This window comes from Tupaia chinensis, unplaced genomic scaffold (genome assembly GCF_000334495.1).
Source record: "Tupaia chinensis unplaced genomic scaffold, TupChi_1.0 Scaffold148065_1, whole genome shotgun sequence".
NCBI lineage: Eukaryota > Metazoa > Chordata > Mammalia > Scandentia > Tupaiidae > Tupaia > Tupaia belangeri.
The window spans coordinates 371962-383919 of record NW_006207915.1 but is presented as its reverse complement, the minus strand read 5'-3'; the positions used below and the strand labels follow the sequence as shown (position 1 = coordinate 383919).

Sequence of the window (11958 nt, the reverse complement as noted above, 5' to 3'; positions counted from 1 at the left end):
CCGGCCCCGGAGGAAGGAGGGAGGCCGCGCCGGGCCGCAGGTGCCTGCCGTTAGCCTCGGCCCCAGCCCCTCCGAGATGCTCCCGGGGAAGCCCTCGCCCCGCCGCGTCACGGCTCGCAGGTGGCGCACGAAGCGAGCGGAGGGAAGCGCGAGCCCAAGGCGCAGGCGACGGTCGCCCATCCCGGGAGCTCCGAGCCCGCGCGCTCGCGGACAGACTCTCACCTCTTGCAGCGCCACGCGGCGTGTTAAGGAGCAAGGAGGGAGAGCGAACCCGACCCCGCGACTGTAAGAATGCAGGCGCCTCGTTTCACAGCGGAGGAAACGGGTGGTCTTTGTTTGCTCTGACATCCTTCTCGCAGATGTGGCATCATGCCCACAGAGAGAGGGGGGAACCGGGGCGAAATGGACGCCTGGGCCAGAATTCCTACTCAGCCACGCGCGCCGAGCACTGGCCGGGAGCTGAGAACACAGCTGGGAACAAGACAGGTGTTCTTGAGCACAGAACGTTTCCGCCCATTCTCCGGATTTCCCTAAAATATGAAAAGGAGTTAACTGATGATGGCGATGTCACAAAAAAATGGATTTCTGTTCCTGTTCTATTTATGCCATTTACTTATTTATAAAAAGTGTTTAATTTTATGTATCATTATTATTTTTAACTTGCTATAGGACACTCACACTCACCAGAGGGGGGAGGGGTAAGCTGCCAGGTCCAGGACTTGAACCATGGTTCAACCATAATAGCACTAGGGTTGTTAAAATGGTAAATGAGATAATACACGTGAAATAAATAGTGTAGTACCCACGAAAATACTAAGCACCCAGTATATGATAGCATTTACTAGACTATTTGTTTTTATCATTATAGTTTCTTCCTTATACCTGCACGGTAAATCTGTGTTGATATATAGCTTTGTGGGCATGGTCAAGAACAGCACCATTTCAGCGACCTGAACCCCCCGTCCCCCGTCCCCCCCCATGCCCTTCATGGCACAGTGTCAAGACACTGGCTTGGCAATGCTCTGGGGGATTTATGTCTGCAGCTGGATTTTTATTAGTGCCGTAGTTTTGCAACAAAATGCAAACATTCTGATTTCCCCACCTGGATAACTCCCATAACTTCTAACATTCTAGAGCTGATCGGGTATCAGAGAGGTGAAGTGATTTGTAACAGTCTCAGGTAGACGGTTACACGGCTAGACTTCAACCTGGCTTTCCCCTCAGCACGGGATGTACCACAGGCCTGCCCCACACGCCTGCCCCACACGCCTGCCGGGTTGCCTTCTTTGATCATCTGACCTGTGTACATCTAGTCTATGTTGGAAGCCAAGGTTTGAGACACTAGCCATTTCGTGGTCTGATGCTACAGGGCCCTTCAGAAAATTCATGGGAAAATGGAATCAAAGTATCGGTCTATTTGACTACAAAAAAAAATTGGAAATCCGTGCATGATTTTTTTATTATAGCCATTTTCTAAGACCCAGCATATTTTCCCTGTTCAGTCAGCTCCTTCTTCATTCCCAGCCATTGCAGAGGAGCTCTTCTGCCCTTACTCCTGAAGTTTGTCCTTCTCCGTTTGAGTAATTTTTCCTTCTTGGTCCTAAGACAATCTTAAGTCTCCTTGACAGGAGAGAAAGTTTTAAACAATGAATTGGCCCCCTGATTTCCACAAGGCATCATGGACGGCTTGTGGTGATGTGAGAAATTATCCAGGTGGGGGCCAGCAAGTGGCGTGGTGGTTGAGGCACTGAACTCCACAAGGCCAGTTGCATAGTTCGAGTCCCAGAGCTGGCAGCTTGCATTCTCACTTTCTCTCTCTCTTTCTTTCATGTGCTCTATAGCAAATTTTTAAAAATAGTAATAAATTAGGGACCAGCAATTAGCATAGCGGCTATGTTGCTGGACTCCCGTGTAGTTGACCCCAGCCAGGCTCGTGTGCGTCCGTGCCCAAGGTCCCTAGAAGAGAATGGAGGAGAAGGGATTGCAGCATGGCCATCCCCCGGGGGGTGATTTCTCGCTTTCTGTCTGTCTGTCTGGCATGTGCCCTGTAGCAAAAACCTCTCCGAATAAATAAATAAATAATGATAATAAATTCTTTTTAAAAATTAAAAGAAAAAAGATTCATGTGCTCACAGGGCTTACAATCTCTCGGTTGTCAGAAAAGTCATGATGTATTTTCTTCTAAGTTTTTCTATGCAAAATGTGTCCTGACTTTTTCGACAAATACAGGAGTAGCACCTGACTGACAGAGGTAGCTCACGCCACGAGGTAGGGCAGCAGGTCTGCGGCGGCGCCAGGTCAGCAGCAGAGATGGTACGTGTTGCTTCCTGGAGGAAGACGTGACTAGAGACATCGAGGGTGTATTGGCAGGTGGCATAAGCATAGGCAGAACGGCCAGCAGGTGGCGTGGTGGTGGAGGACCCCAGACTCCCACATGGTGACCGCGATTCGAGGCCTGGATCTCGTGGCTTGCTTTCACACTTTCCCGCTCTCTCTTTCTCTCCCTCTCTAGCTCTGTCTCTCTCTGGCCAAATTATAAATACAATAAAGTTAAATGAAATAATTTTAAAAAAAAGTAGGTGAAACAGGCGCAGCCTTGGCGGAGGGTTGGACACTGGCCGGCGAGCGCCCTCGTGTGCAGTTGTCACCCCTGCCTTGGGGACAGGCACCTGGGGCTTGAGGTCAGCCTCTGGCAGAGGAACGACGCTGTGGAAGTCAGCCAGGCTGCAGGTCAGGGCCGCCCCACCGAGAGATCCCGGTGCTGAGCATCTACAGCACACCCCCTTCACAGAATGGCGGGCACTGTCAGGCTAGGCGGTGTGACAGGAGTGAGTCACGTGGGCAGGTTAAGTCGTGTGGCAGGACTGGGATCTGTCTGGCCAGAGCAGAGTGTTCGCATAGCAGAACCCTAGGAAGCAGGGCGGAGTTTGGGGGCCCTAAGGGTGAAGGGTGTGCACTTAATTTTGTAGACCATGAAGTCTGATTAAGACTATTTGTGGTTTATTTGTTTCTAGCAAATTTTGTGACATTGTGAGATATGTTTCCAAATCGTGGGAAGGTCTGGCCCTCAGGGACGTGACCGCGAGAGAGCGTGGTTTCCGACTGGAGCGGAGTCGCTTTCTTGGTCTTCCCACTACACCTCTCAGCAACGGCCTGCAGCGGGCCCACTAGGGCGGCCAGTGGATTTACTTTTTTTTTTTTTTTTTGAGAGAGATTTTCACTGTAGGGCGCGTGCGTTCGCCAGACAGACAGAGAGAGACATAGAGACAGAAAGCGAGAAATCACCCCCCAGGGGGGATGGTCACGCCGCAATCCCTTCTCCTCCATTCTCCTCTCGGGATCTTGGGCACGCACGCACACGCGCCCGGCGTGAGTTTTAAGCCACCGGGTCCGGGACACGAACCGCGGTCGACTACGTGGGAATCCAGCAACATAGCCATTACGCTAACTGCTGGTTCCCTGGATTTACTTTTCACTTGCCCTTTCTTACTAACTTGTCCTGCCATCTGGTCAAACTCATGGGCTGCTCACATGGCTTTTGTGACACTGATGGGCAATTCTGCTGTCGGCCTGCTCACGGGGCGGTGCCCTGCTCCCTGCCAACCTGCCCTACGCCCCTGCTGCCAGCCCTACCCTCCTGGGCTTGCCACTAACATGCCTGATTTAAGATAAAGACCTGCTGGTGGCAGTTTCCAGCCCCTCCTGAAACCATCGGTTCAGGTCAAGGCCAGGTCAAGCCGTAAGGAGACCCAGAAAACAGTGGCTTAAGGGGTGCGGAACTTCATTTCCCTCTCCCCTAGCCGCATCCCTGCTCAGCCGGTACACGGGGGTCTGCTGCTCCGGGAGGTGGGGACCCCTCGCTACTCCCTGGCCCCATGGACACCGGTGTGTCTCCAGGTCAGACGGGGCACCTTCTGCGGTGTCACAGGTACAGGGTTTGGCAGACGTGCCCCCATCTGAAGGCCCGGGCTTTGCAGACAGCCTGTGTCTCTCCTGCTCACGGCCCCTGCCGAGAAGTCTGGAGCCCCGCGGGACTGCGGGAGGGCGGGAAGTGCCATCCAGCCGGGCAGCCTGCAGCCGGGAAGGAGGGACAGAAGGGGCTGGGCACCGAGCGGTCTGCGAGAGAGTCTTCGTCCTTGGCTCTATCAGGCCTTCAAGACTGACAGTTCAATTCTTCCCTCCTCAGGCAGAGCTGGGCCTAAATGAGCATCATCAGAATGAAGTGATTAATTATATGCGTTTCGCCCGCTCCAAGAGAGGCTTGAGACTCAAAACCGTCGATTCCTGCTTCCAGGACCTCAAGGAGAGCAGGTATCAGAGGCCCCTCAGGACACCACCCAGGGACGAGGGTCATCTTGCTAGCCGGCTGGGGAGCCTCTGTAGCAGGGGCAGGCAGAATGGCCTGCCTGGGGCTGTCCAGACTGGTTTTTGCTGGACAGCAGTTACACTAGGCCTCGTGGGCATGTGAAACTCAGAAAGGTGGTGGCTGCAGCCGTGGCTCTCTTATCAGATGGCACCTGAGGACTTACAGGGTGGCAGTTTCAGAAGGGCAGTCAGGAAACCATGAGGGCCTGTGCATTCCTGACTGGCCTGCTGTGCTAAAGGTCCCCGAACTCCCCCCATGCCCTATAGCAAAAATCTCTCCAAGAAAAAAAAATCCTGAACTTCAGTTACTTGTTATTAGTTAAAAGATCGGAGCCCTGAGACAGGCAGGTAGCAAGAAAATACCTCCATGGTTGGTGTCAGAGAATTAGGAGAAGGGAAAGTGAACCATGAAAAGCTCACCGACTGGGACCTAATTAGCGGTTGGCCGATAGTGAATGATGACTCCATTTTGGGTCCGACCTAATGGCAGAGGCTCCAGTGTGCTGTGGCTGTCATAAAGCCCACCTTCACTCGTCCGGAGGCTGCCAGCCTCGGGCTGTTACCTGTTCGGCCCCTCAAACCAGCCTGGGACTCTGGTTCCTAACGCCCAGCAGATGGCAATAACAGTTCAATTAGCAAGAACACGGTATGGTCTACTAAAGAGTATAGAAGATTGACAACATGTTTAGTCAGGATTTTTTTTAATAAAAATATAATACACAAAACTTTGGGCTTTGGAGGCCAGAGGTGGAGAGAGGAGAGGACCGTGTTTCTGTGAAGCTCCATCCGCCGTAGGAGCACGTGCTGAAGCTTTGGCAAGAATCCTGTTCTCGGCCTGCTGCTGCAGTTGCCGAGAACGACCGGGGGCTTGTCTCTCCCAGTGGGACCGCAGGCAGCTCACCTCCACCTGCCGGCCTGTCCTCCTGGCTGCACAGGTCAGGGGGTGCAGAGTGTGGCTCGGGGTTCTCCTTCACCCCGACATTCTCTATGTGAGCAGGTTTTTATCGATGACGTTCACTTTGTGCAGGGGTTGGTGGTGCTTTAACTGAGATCGAGTAAATGTGGCTTTTTTCTTCCGTGTCTCAATGTCGAGAAAAGCCACTTGTAGTTACCATATGCTAACAGGCATTTGCTATCGTGGAAATAGCTCACAGGTGTTAAAATGCCAGAGAAATAGGAGGAAGAACTACACCTTCCAGGTGACTCCCAAAATTATTAAATGTGATAAGACCAATTTTAGTGGAGATTAAAGTAAAAAAAGAATAGTGAAAATTTAAAAAGTAGCATGCTGTAAAGGATGCACAGATTTGCAGAATTAGTCACAGTTTAACCACTTGAAGAATATCAGACATTGAATTTATATGATTTTCTATACCTCTGTATTAATAAAATACAGAGGTAGTTCCCAGAGAAACGTGTGCTGTATCCGTTAATCCCTGGGTGACGTGAGTGTGGGGGTGTAAACTTGGTAGCTATCTTGTGAATTGGCTTCATCGGTCGCCCAGAGGTTGTGGGTTGCGTCCGCATTCCAGGCTGGTGGAGGAGACCTTCACCGTGGACGAAGTCGCCGAGATCCTGAGCGGCCTACAGGCGGTGGTCCACAGCGAGGTGGAGTCCGAGCTCATCAACACTGCCTACACCAATGTGCTGCTCCTGCGGCAGCTCTTTGCGCAAGCTGAGAAGTGGTACCTGAAGCTGCAGACTGACATCTCCGAGCTGGAGAACAGGTACCCGGGCTCACCGTGGAGTCTGCCGTTGTGACAGAGGCCAGGCGTCCCCTTGAACGTCGGTGCCCGGCTTTGCTGCTGCTTCTCTCGGGCGGGGGCGGGGGATAGTTGGGTAGGCGGCATCGATTCAGACTAGTAGCATCGTATGTCCATTTCTGAGTGATCACATTTCAAATTATACACGTGCCGTTAAAATGGGAAATAGTTTTAAACTTTCTCATCTGAATGGTATCAAAGAGCTCATTCGTTTTCAAAACTCTGGTGACTTCAGTGAAGTTGCAACTCATTTTAAGAAAGGCGTGCCAGCCTTCAGGAAGGACGCCGGCCCAGCCACGAAGAACTCTGAGCACAGTCACAGGGAAGAGGCGCGCGGGGTGTGTGTCCGTCGAGCAGCGCTCAGGGCAGCCTGCGGGCCGGGGAGGGAGGTCAGGTGTTTCACATCTCCCCCGGTGAGGAGACCGTGAGACACTGAGCTTTAAGAAGCTTAGGTATACAGTGATAGAATGTAACTAAGAAATTGTAAAAGAAACACAACAGCTTAGGAGAGAAGCCACTGCCGTTCACCAGTAAGCCAGTGCCCTGGTGGCAAAGCAGCCCCACGCTGTCTGTCTCTCCCGGGCATACACCTTCCGTAGGTGCTGTGGACTAAGCCGCTTTCCTATGGCTACCCTGTTAAAATGCAGGTGGCCTTTTTTTTTGAGGGGGGGGAGAGGTTTTTTGCTATAGGGCGCGTGCGCTCGCCAGGCAGAGACAGACAGAAAGCCAGAAATCCCCCCCCAGGGGGGATGGCCATGCCGCAATCCCTTCTCCTCCGGTCTCCTCTCGGGATCTTGGGCACGCACGCACACGCGCCCAGCGTGAATTTTAAGCCACCAGGTCCGGGACGCAAACCGCGGTGGACTACGTGGGAGTCCAGCGACATAGCCATTACGCTAACTGCTGGTCCCAAAGGAAGGATTTTTTTTTTTTTTGAGGTTTTTGCTATAGGGCGCGTGCGCTCGCCAGGCAGAGACAGACAGAAAGCCAGAAATCCCCCCCCAGGGGGGATGGCCATGCCGCAATCCCTTCTCCTCCGGTCTCCTCTCGGGATCTTGGGCACGCACGCACACGCGCCCAGCGTGAATTTTAAGCCACCAGGTCCGGGACGCAAACCGCGGTGGACTACGTGGGAGTCCAGCGACATAGCCATTACGCTAACTGCTGGTCCCAAAGGAAGGATTTTTTTTTTTTTTGAGGTTTTTGCTATAGGGCGCGTGCGCTCGCCAGGCAGAGACAGACAGAAAGCCAGAAATCCCCCCCCAGGGGGGATGGCCATGCCGCAATCCCTTCTCCTCCGGTCTCCTCTCGGGATCTTGGGCACGCACGCACACGCGCCCAGCGTGAATTTTAAGCCACCAGGTCCGGGACGCAAACCGCGGTGGACTACGTGGGAGTCCAGCGACATAGCCATTACGCTAACTGCTGGTCCCAAAGGAAGGATTTTTTTTTTTTTTGAGGTTTTTGCTATAGGGCGCGTGCGCTCGCCAGGCAGAGACAGACAGAAAGCCAGAAATCCCCCCCCAGGGGGGATGGCCATGCCGCAATCCCTTCTCCTCCGGTCTCCTCTCGGGATCTTGGGCACGCACGCACACGCGCCCAGCGTGAATTTTAAGCCACCAGGTCCGGGACGCAAACCGCGGTGGACTACGTGGGAGTCCAGCGACATAGCCATTACGCTAACTGCTGGTCCCAAAGGAAGGATTTTTTTTTTTTTTGAGGTTTTTGCTATAGGGCGCGTGCGCTCGCCAGGCAGAGACAGACAGAAAGCCAGAAATCCCCCCCCAGGGGGGATGGCCATGCCGCAATCCCTTCTCCTCCGGTCTCCTCTCGGGATCTTGGGCACGCACGCACACGCGCCCAGCGTGAATTTTAAGCCACCAGGTCCGGGACGCAAACCGCGGTGGACTACGTGGGAGTCCAGCGACATAGCCATTACGCCAGCTGCTGGCCCCCAGGTGGCCTTTTTTTCAAGGCTCCTCGCTAGCAATGTGAGGATGCAGCAGAGCGGTCTCCTCCCGGCATTGCACGTCTCACGTTTCTGTTGACATCACAGTTTATTCTAGCAGGTGTATCATGCACGCCTACCTCGTAGGTGCGAAACCCTAGGTACTGTGGGTGTTTCAGATTTGAGTCCCTGTGGTTTGGATTCTTGGCTCTCGGTGACTAAGTACCATTCTTGATGTGTTGTCAAAGTATGTCCTTCATGGTCTGTTCTCTGCCGTGTAATAGGTTAGGATTAGTGATTTTCTTCTTGTGTGATGCAAATCTACTTTAAATGAATTTTCGTATATTTGTTTTTATTTCTAAGAGAATTATTAGAACAAGTTGCAGAATTTGAAAAAGCAGAATTTACGTCTTCAAATAAAAAGGTAATTTCTGGTCATTCTAAGCTCATCTCTTTATTATTTTTTAATGTGCTATAAGGCACATGCACTCACCAGAGAGACAGAGAGAAAGAGGAAGAGTGAGAAAGCAAATTGCTAGGTCCAGAACTCAAACCATGGCCAGCCCTGTGGGAGTCCAGCGCCTTAACCACCATGCCACCTGTTGCCCCCTTATGTCTCTCTCTTAATACCCAGTATTTAAAATCCTTAAGTCACTCAAAGTATTCTGAGGTCAAAGTGATAGCTCTCAAGGAAACACATTCAATTTGAGAGTTAAAAAAAATTAAGAGAGATTTTTCCTGTAGGGCACATGTGCTCACCAGAGAGATGGAGACAGAAAGAAATCACCCCCAGGGGATGGCCATGCTGCACTCCCTCCTCCTCTCAGGATTTTGGGCACACACACGTGCCCAGTGTGAGTTTTAAGCCACTGGGTCCGGGATTCAAACTGTGGTCAACTCTGGGAGTCCAGTGACGTAACCGTCATGCCATCTGCTGGTCTCCCTCAGGAGTAGAAGCTTTAAATCACATCTGAGATTTCAGGCAAAATAAGCGAACGTTGGAAGTAACTGTGAGGAGCTGGTTTGCCTGCTCTGACTCTTCCACGCTCCGCCTGAGGCCAGCCCTGGCAGTGCCTCACCCTGATGGGGCAGTGCCCAAGCAGCAGACCAGGCACCCCCGCAGCTGCGTGACCTGACCGGTCCCTGGGCGCCCGGCATGCCTCCTCCGTGATGGGGCCGTCCTCCTGGTTGCTGGCCTCTCCGGTCTTTCTCATCGTGTGCTGTGGCAGCCCACCCTACTCTGGAGCCACGCCATAAACACCCTGTGGCTGGGTAGCCCGGCGCAGCGGGGACGAGCCCCTTACCAACACCTCTGCCATATTCCCGTCGGGCCCTCAGCACTGACTTCTGGCTAAGGGTTTCTGGGTCCGAGGGCATGAGCTCCTGTGTTTTTAACACAGACCGAGGTCTGCCAGAACAGTCGTCCAGTTAACCCTTCCCCTGCAGCCTGGTGTCTGGCCCTCAGTACTACAGCTTCCAGAGCCCAGAGTCCTTGCAGAGTCGGTCTCTGCCGCCAGGTTAAACCCCCGTCCTTGGCTCCTACATCTGCGTCAGGTCTGACCGAGCTCCCTCCTGCCCCACCCTCTCTTCTTTCCCTCCATCTGGTTTTTCTCTTTAAGACAAGGGGTTTTATTTTAGCTCTGAGATATACTGGGCACTGCAGGCTGGGAACAGTCTAGACTCTGGGACCTAGAAAGCGAATGAGAACCCCCACCCCTGGAGCCACCGTCCCGTGTTTAGATTCGCTGTCTCCCACCCAAAGGTGCACACGTCAGATTGCACGTGCTCTGTGCTGTGGTGGCTTCAGTTTGGTTTCTTTGTCTTGTTTCAGCCCATCATAGAGACCGTAAAGCCCAAACTGGTGCCACTTAATGAAAGCGGAACAGCAGAGCTCCTGAACAAGGTAAAGCCCTCCTCGTGAGAAATGAGAAACCCCAGAGTCCGGCGCCCGCGGCCTGAGCCGCCCCAGGGTAGAGAACCAGGGAGAGGGCAGCCCCAGCCTTGCTCCGCGAGGGCAGTTCACCAGCAGAGCCGTCGTCCTTCAGGGCGCCCAGTCGTCAGAGGAGGGCGACGTGGCTTCCAGTGAGGCCGAAGCAGTTCTTGATCACACCTTTTTATTTTTCTTTAATAATTATTTCATGTGACTCTATTTACTTACTTTAATTTGACCAGAGAGGGACGGAGAAAGTGAGCAAGCAAGCCAGTAGGTCTGGGACGCGAACTGTGGTCAGCCACGTTAAACACACCACCACCTGTCGGCCCCTTGATCACACCTTTCATAGCAAAGTACAGAGCATGGCATTTTGGACAGTGTTGATGAGTGGACATTTGAAGTTTATGATCTGGGGTAACAATGAAGGAGTCTCTCTTAAGTTGAGTGAAATTACTGATCAGTGTACAGTAAATCTCTTCAGGTCTGCTGTAGTCTCAACATTATGCTGGATGTCGCTAGAAATAAAAAGCAGTGTCCGGCTTTCAAAACTGTCCCAGTTCTGTTGAGAAGTAAAGCTCATCTTCTGGGGACAGACGAGAGACTCCTGTGAGTGTGGGTGTCGTCGGGGAGCAGAGCAGGCCCAGTTCCATGGCCAAGAGTCGGGGAGAGCAGGTTTTGGGTAAGGTAGCTCCTGCGCTGGGCCTTCAGGGGGGGACAGGTGGGGGTGTCAGAGGGAAGAGCTGGGGGACAGGGCGTGGTACTCTCCGACTGGGCCCAGCGAGAACTGAGCCTGGGCTGACGGGTGACTCCTGTGTTGGTGAAGGGGCATTTGGCCTCAGCTTAGCCGGAACGTCTTGGGCCTTGAGCACAGGTTCTAAGGTGACCAAGGTGGTGTTCCGGAGAAGTGGCAGCAGAGTGCCGCATGGCTGAGAAGAGGCCCACGAGTTGCAGGGGCAGTCAGGGGAGAGCTGACAGGGCTGGAGGAGGGTAGGTGTGTCTGAGAGGCTGGGAGGAGGAGCCAAAGCTGTCTCACAGGTGTGCGGGCGGGCGGGCTGGCAGCCTTGGGATGTTGTCAGTAACAGGGATCTTTGCGCTTTGTGGGAATTTGAATTTAATTTAAAATTAAGTATTTAAGTAAAACAATTTCAAATATTAAAAATATTTCAGTTAAGATAATAAAACTTAAATTTACTTACAAAGGAAATCTCAAGACTTCAGGAAGAGAATGAGAAATTGAAGTCAAGGCTGAAGACCATCGAAACCCAGGTACCGAGAAGTCTTAGCGCAGTTCTGGAAGGCGCTAGCTAGGGCGTGCCCTGAGTGTGTCCTGTCTGACCTCGTTACAGGCCACAGCCGCCCTGGACGAGAAGTCGAAGCTCGAAAGAGCACTGCGAGATTTACAGCTCGACCAAGGAAATCAAAAGGTGAGACAAGTTCTAGCTGTGTTCCGTGGTTCCTAAATCAAGTTAGACACCTACAGCCAGGTTAGTGACCATTCTTGCCACTCCCGAAGACGGATGCCCGATGCCCTTCGCTGAGACAGCCTTGCCCAGGAGGGGCCAGGTGACAGCCAGGGGGCAGCACAGTACGCCTGGCAGGTCCTGGGCTTTCACTGGCCTGCAAAATAGTCTTCCCTCTTGTTTAAAAAATGTCCCCTTCGCTTTGACATCCAGCTGCAGGGAGAAGAAAGGGCGCGAGTTCCGCTTGTTGGCTTTGTGTCTGGGTTTTACCTTCCTGGCTTCGTGTCAGTTCATCTTCAACAGGAGGACCAAGTGGAGTGAATTTCCTGCTTAGGAACTTAAACCTGTCCTCACCTAGCCGCGCTGCGGGACCCGGCGGACCCCGCGGGACCCGGCGGACCCCGCGGACACCGCGGACCCCGCGGACACCGCGGACCCGGCTCCTCAGCTTGTCCCAGGCTAATGCCCCCCCGCCCCCCGCCCCCCCCG

The 11958-nt window shown here is 53.1% G+C and overlaps 1 protein-coding gene across 1 annotated transcript in view; it reads left to right on the top strand.

Moving 5' to 3' along the window:
• LZTFL1 (leucine zipper transcription factor like 1) overlaps positions 1–11958 on the top strand; it is a 17424-nt gene that overhangs the window by 165 nt on the left and 5301 nt on the right. Inside the window, exons 2-7 of the mRNA XM_006170126.3 lie at positions 4187–4311; positions 5898–6092; positions 8440–8500; positions 9908–9979; positions 11210–11275; positions 11356–11433. Of these exons, the coding sequence (XP_006170188.1) occupies positions 4235–4311; positions 5898–6092; positions 8440–8500; positions 9908–9979; positions 11210–11275; positions 11356–11433 (549 nt within the window). The 5' untranslated portion in view covers positions 4187–4234. The remainder of the gene's footprint in view (positions 1–4186; positions 4312–5897; positions 6093–8439; positions 8501–9907; positions 9980–11209; positions 11276–11355; positions 11434–11958) is intronic.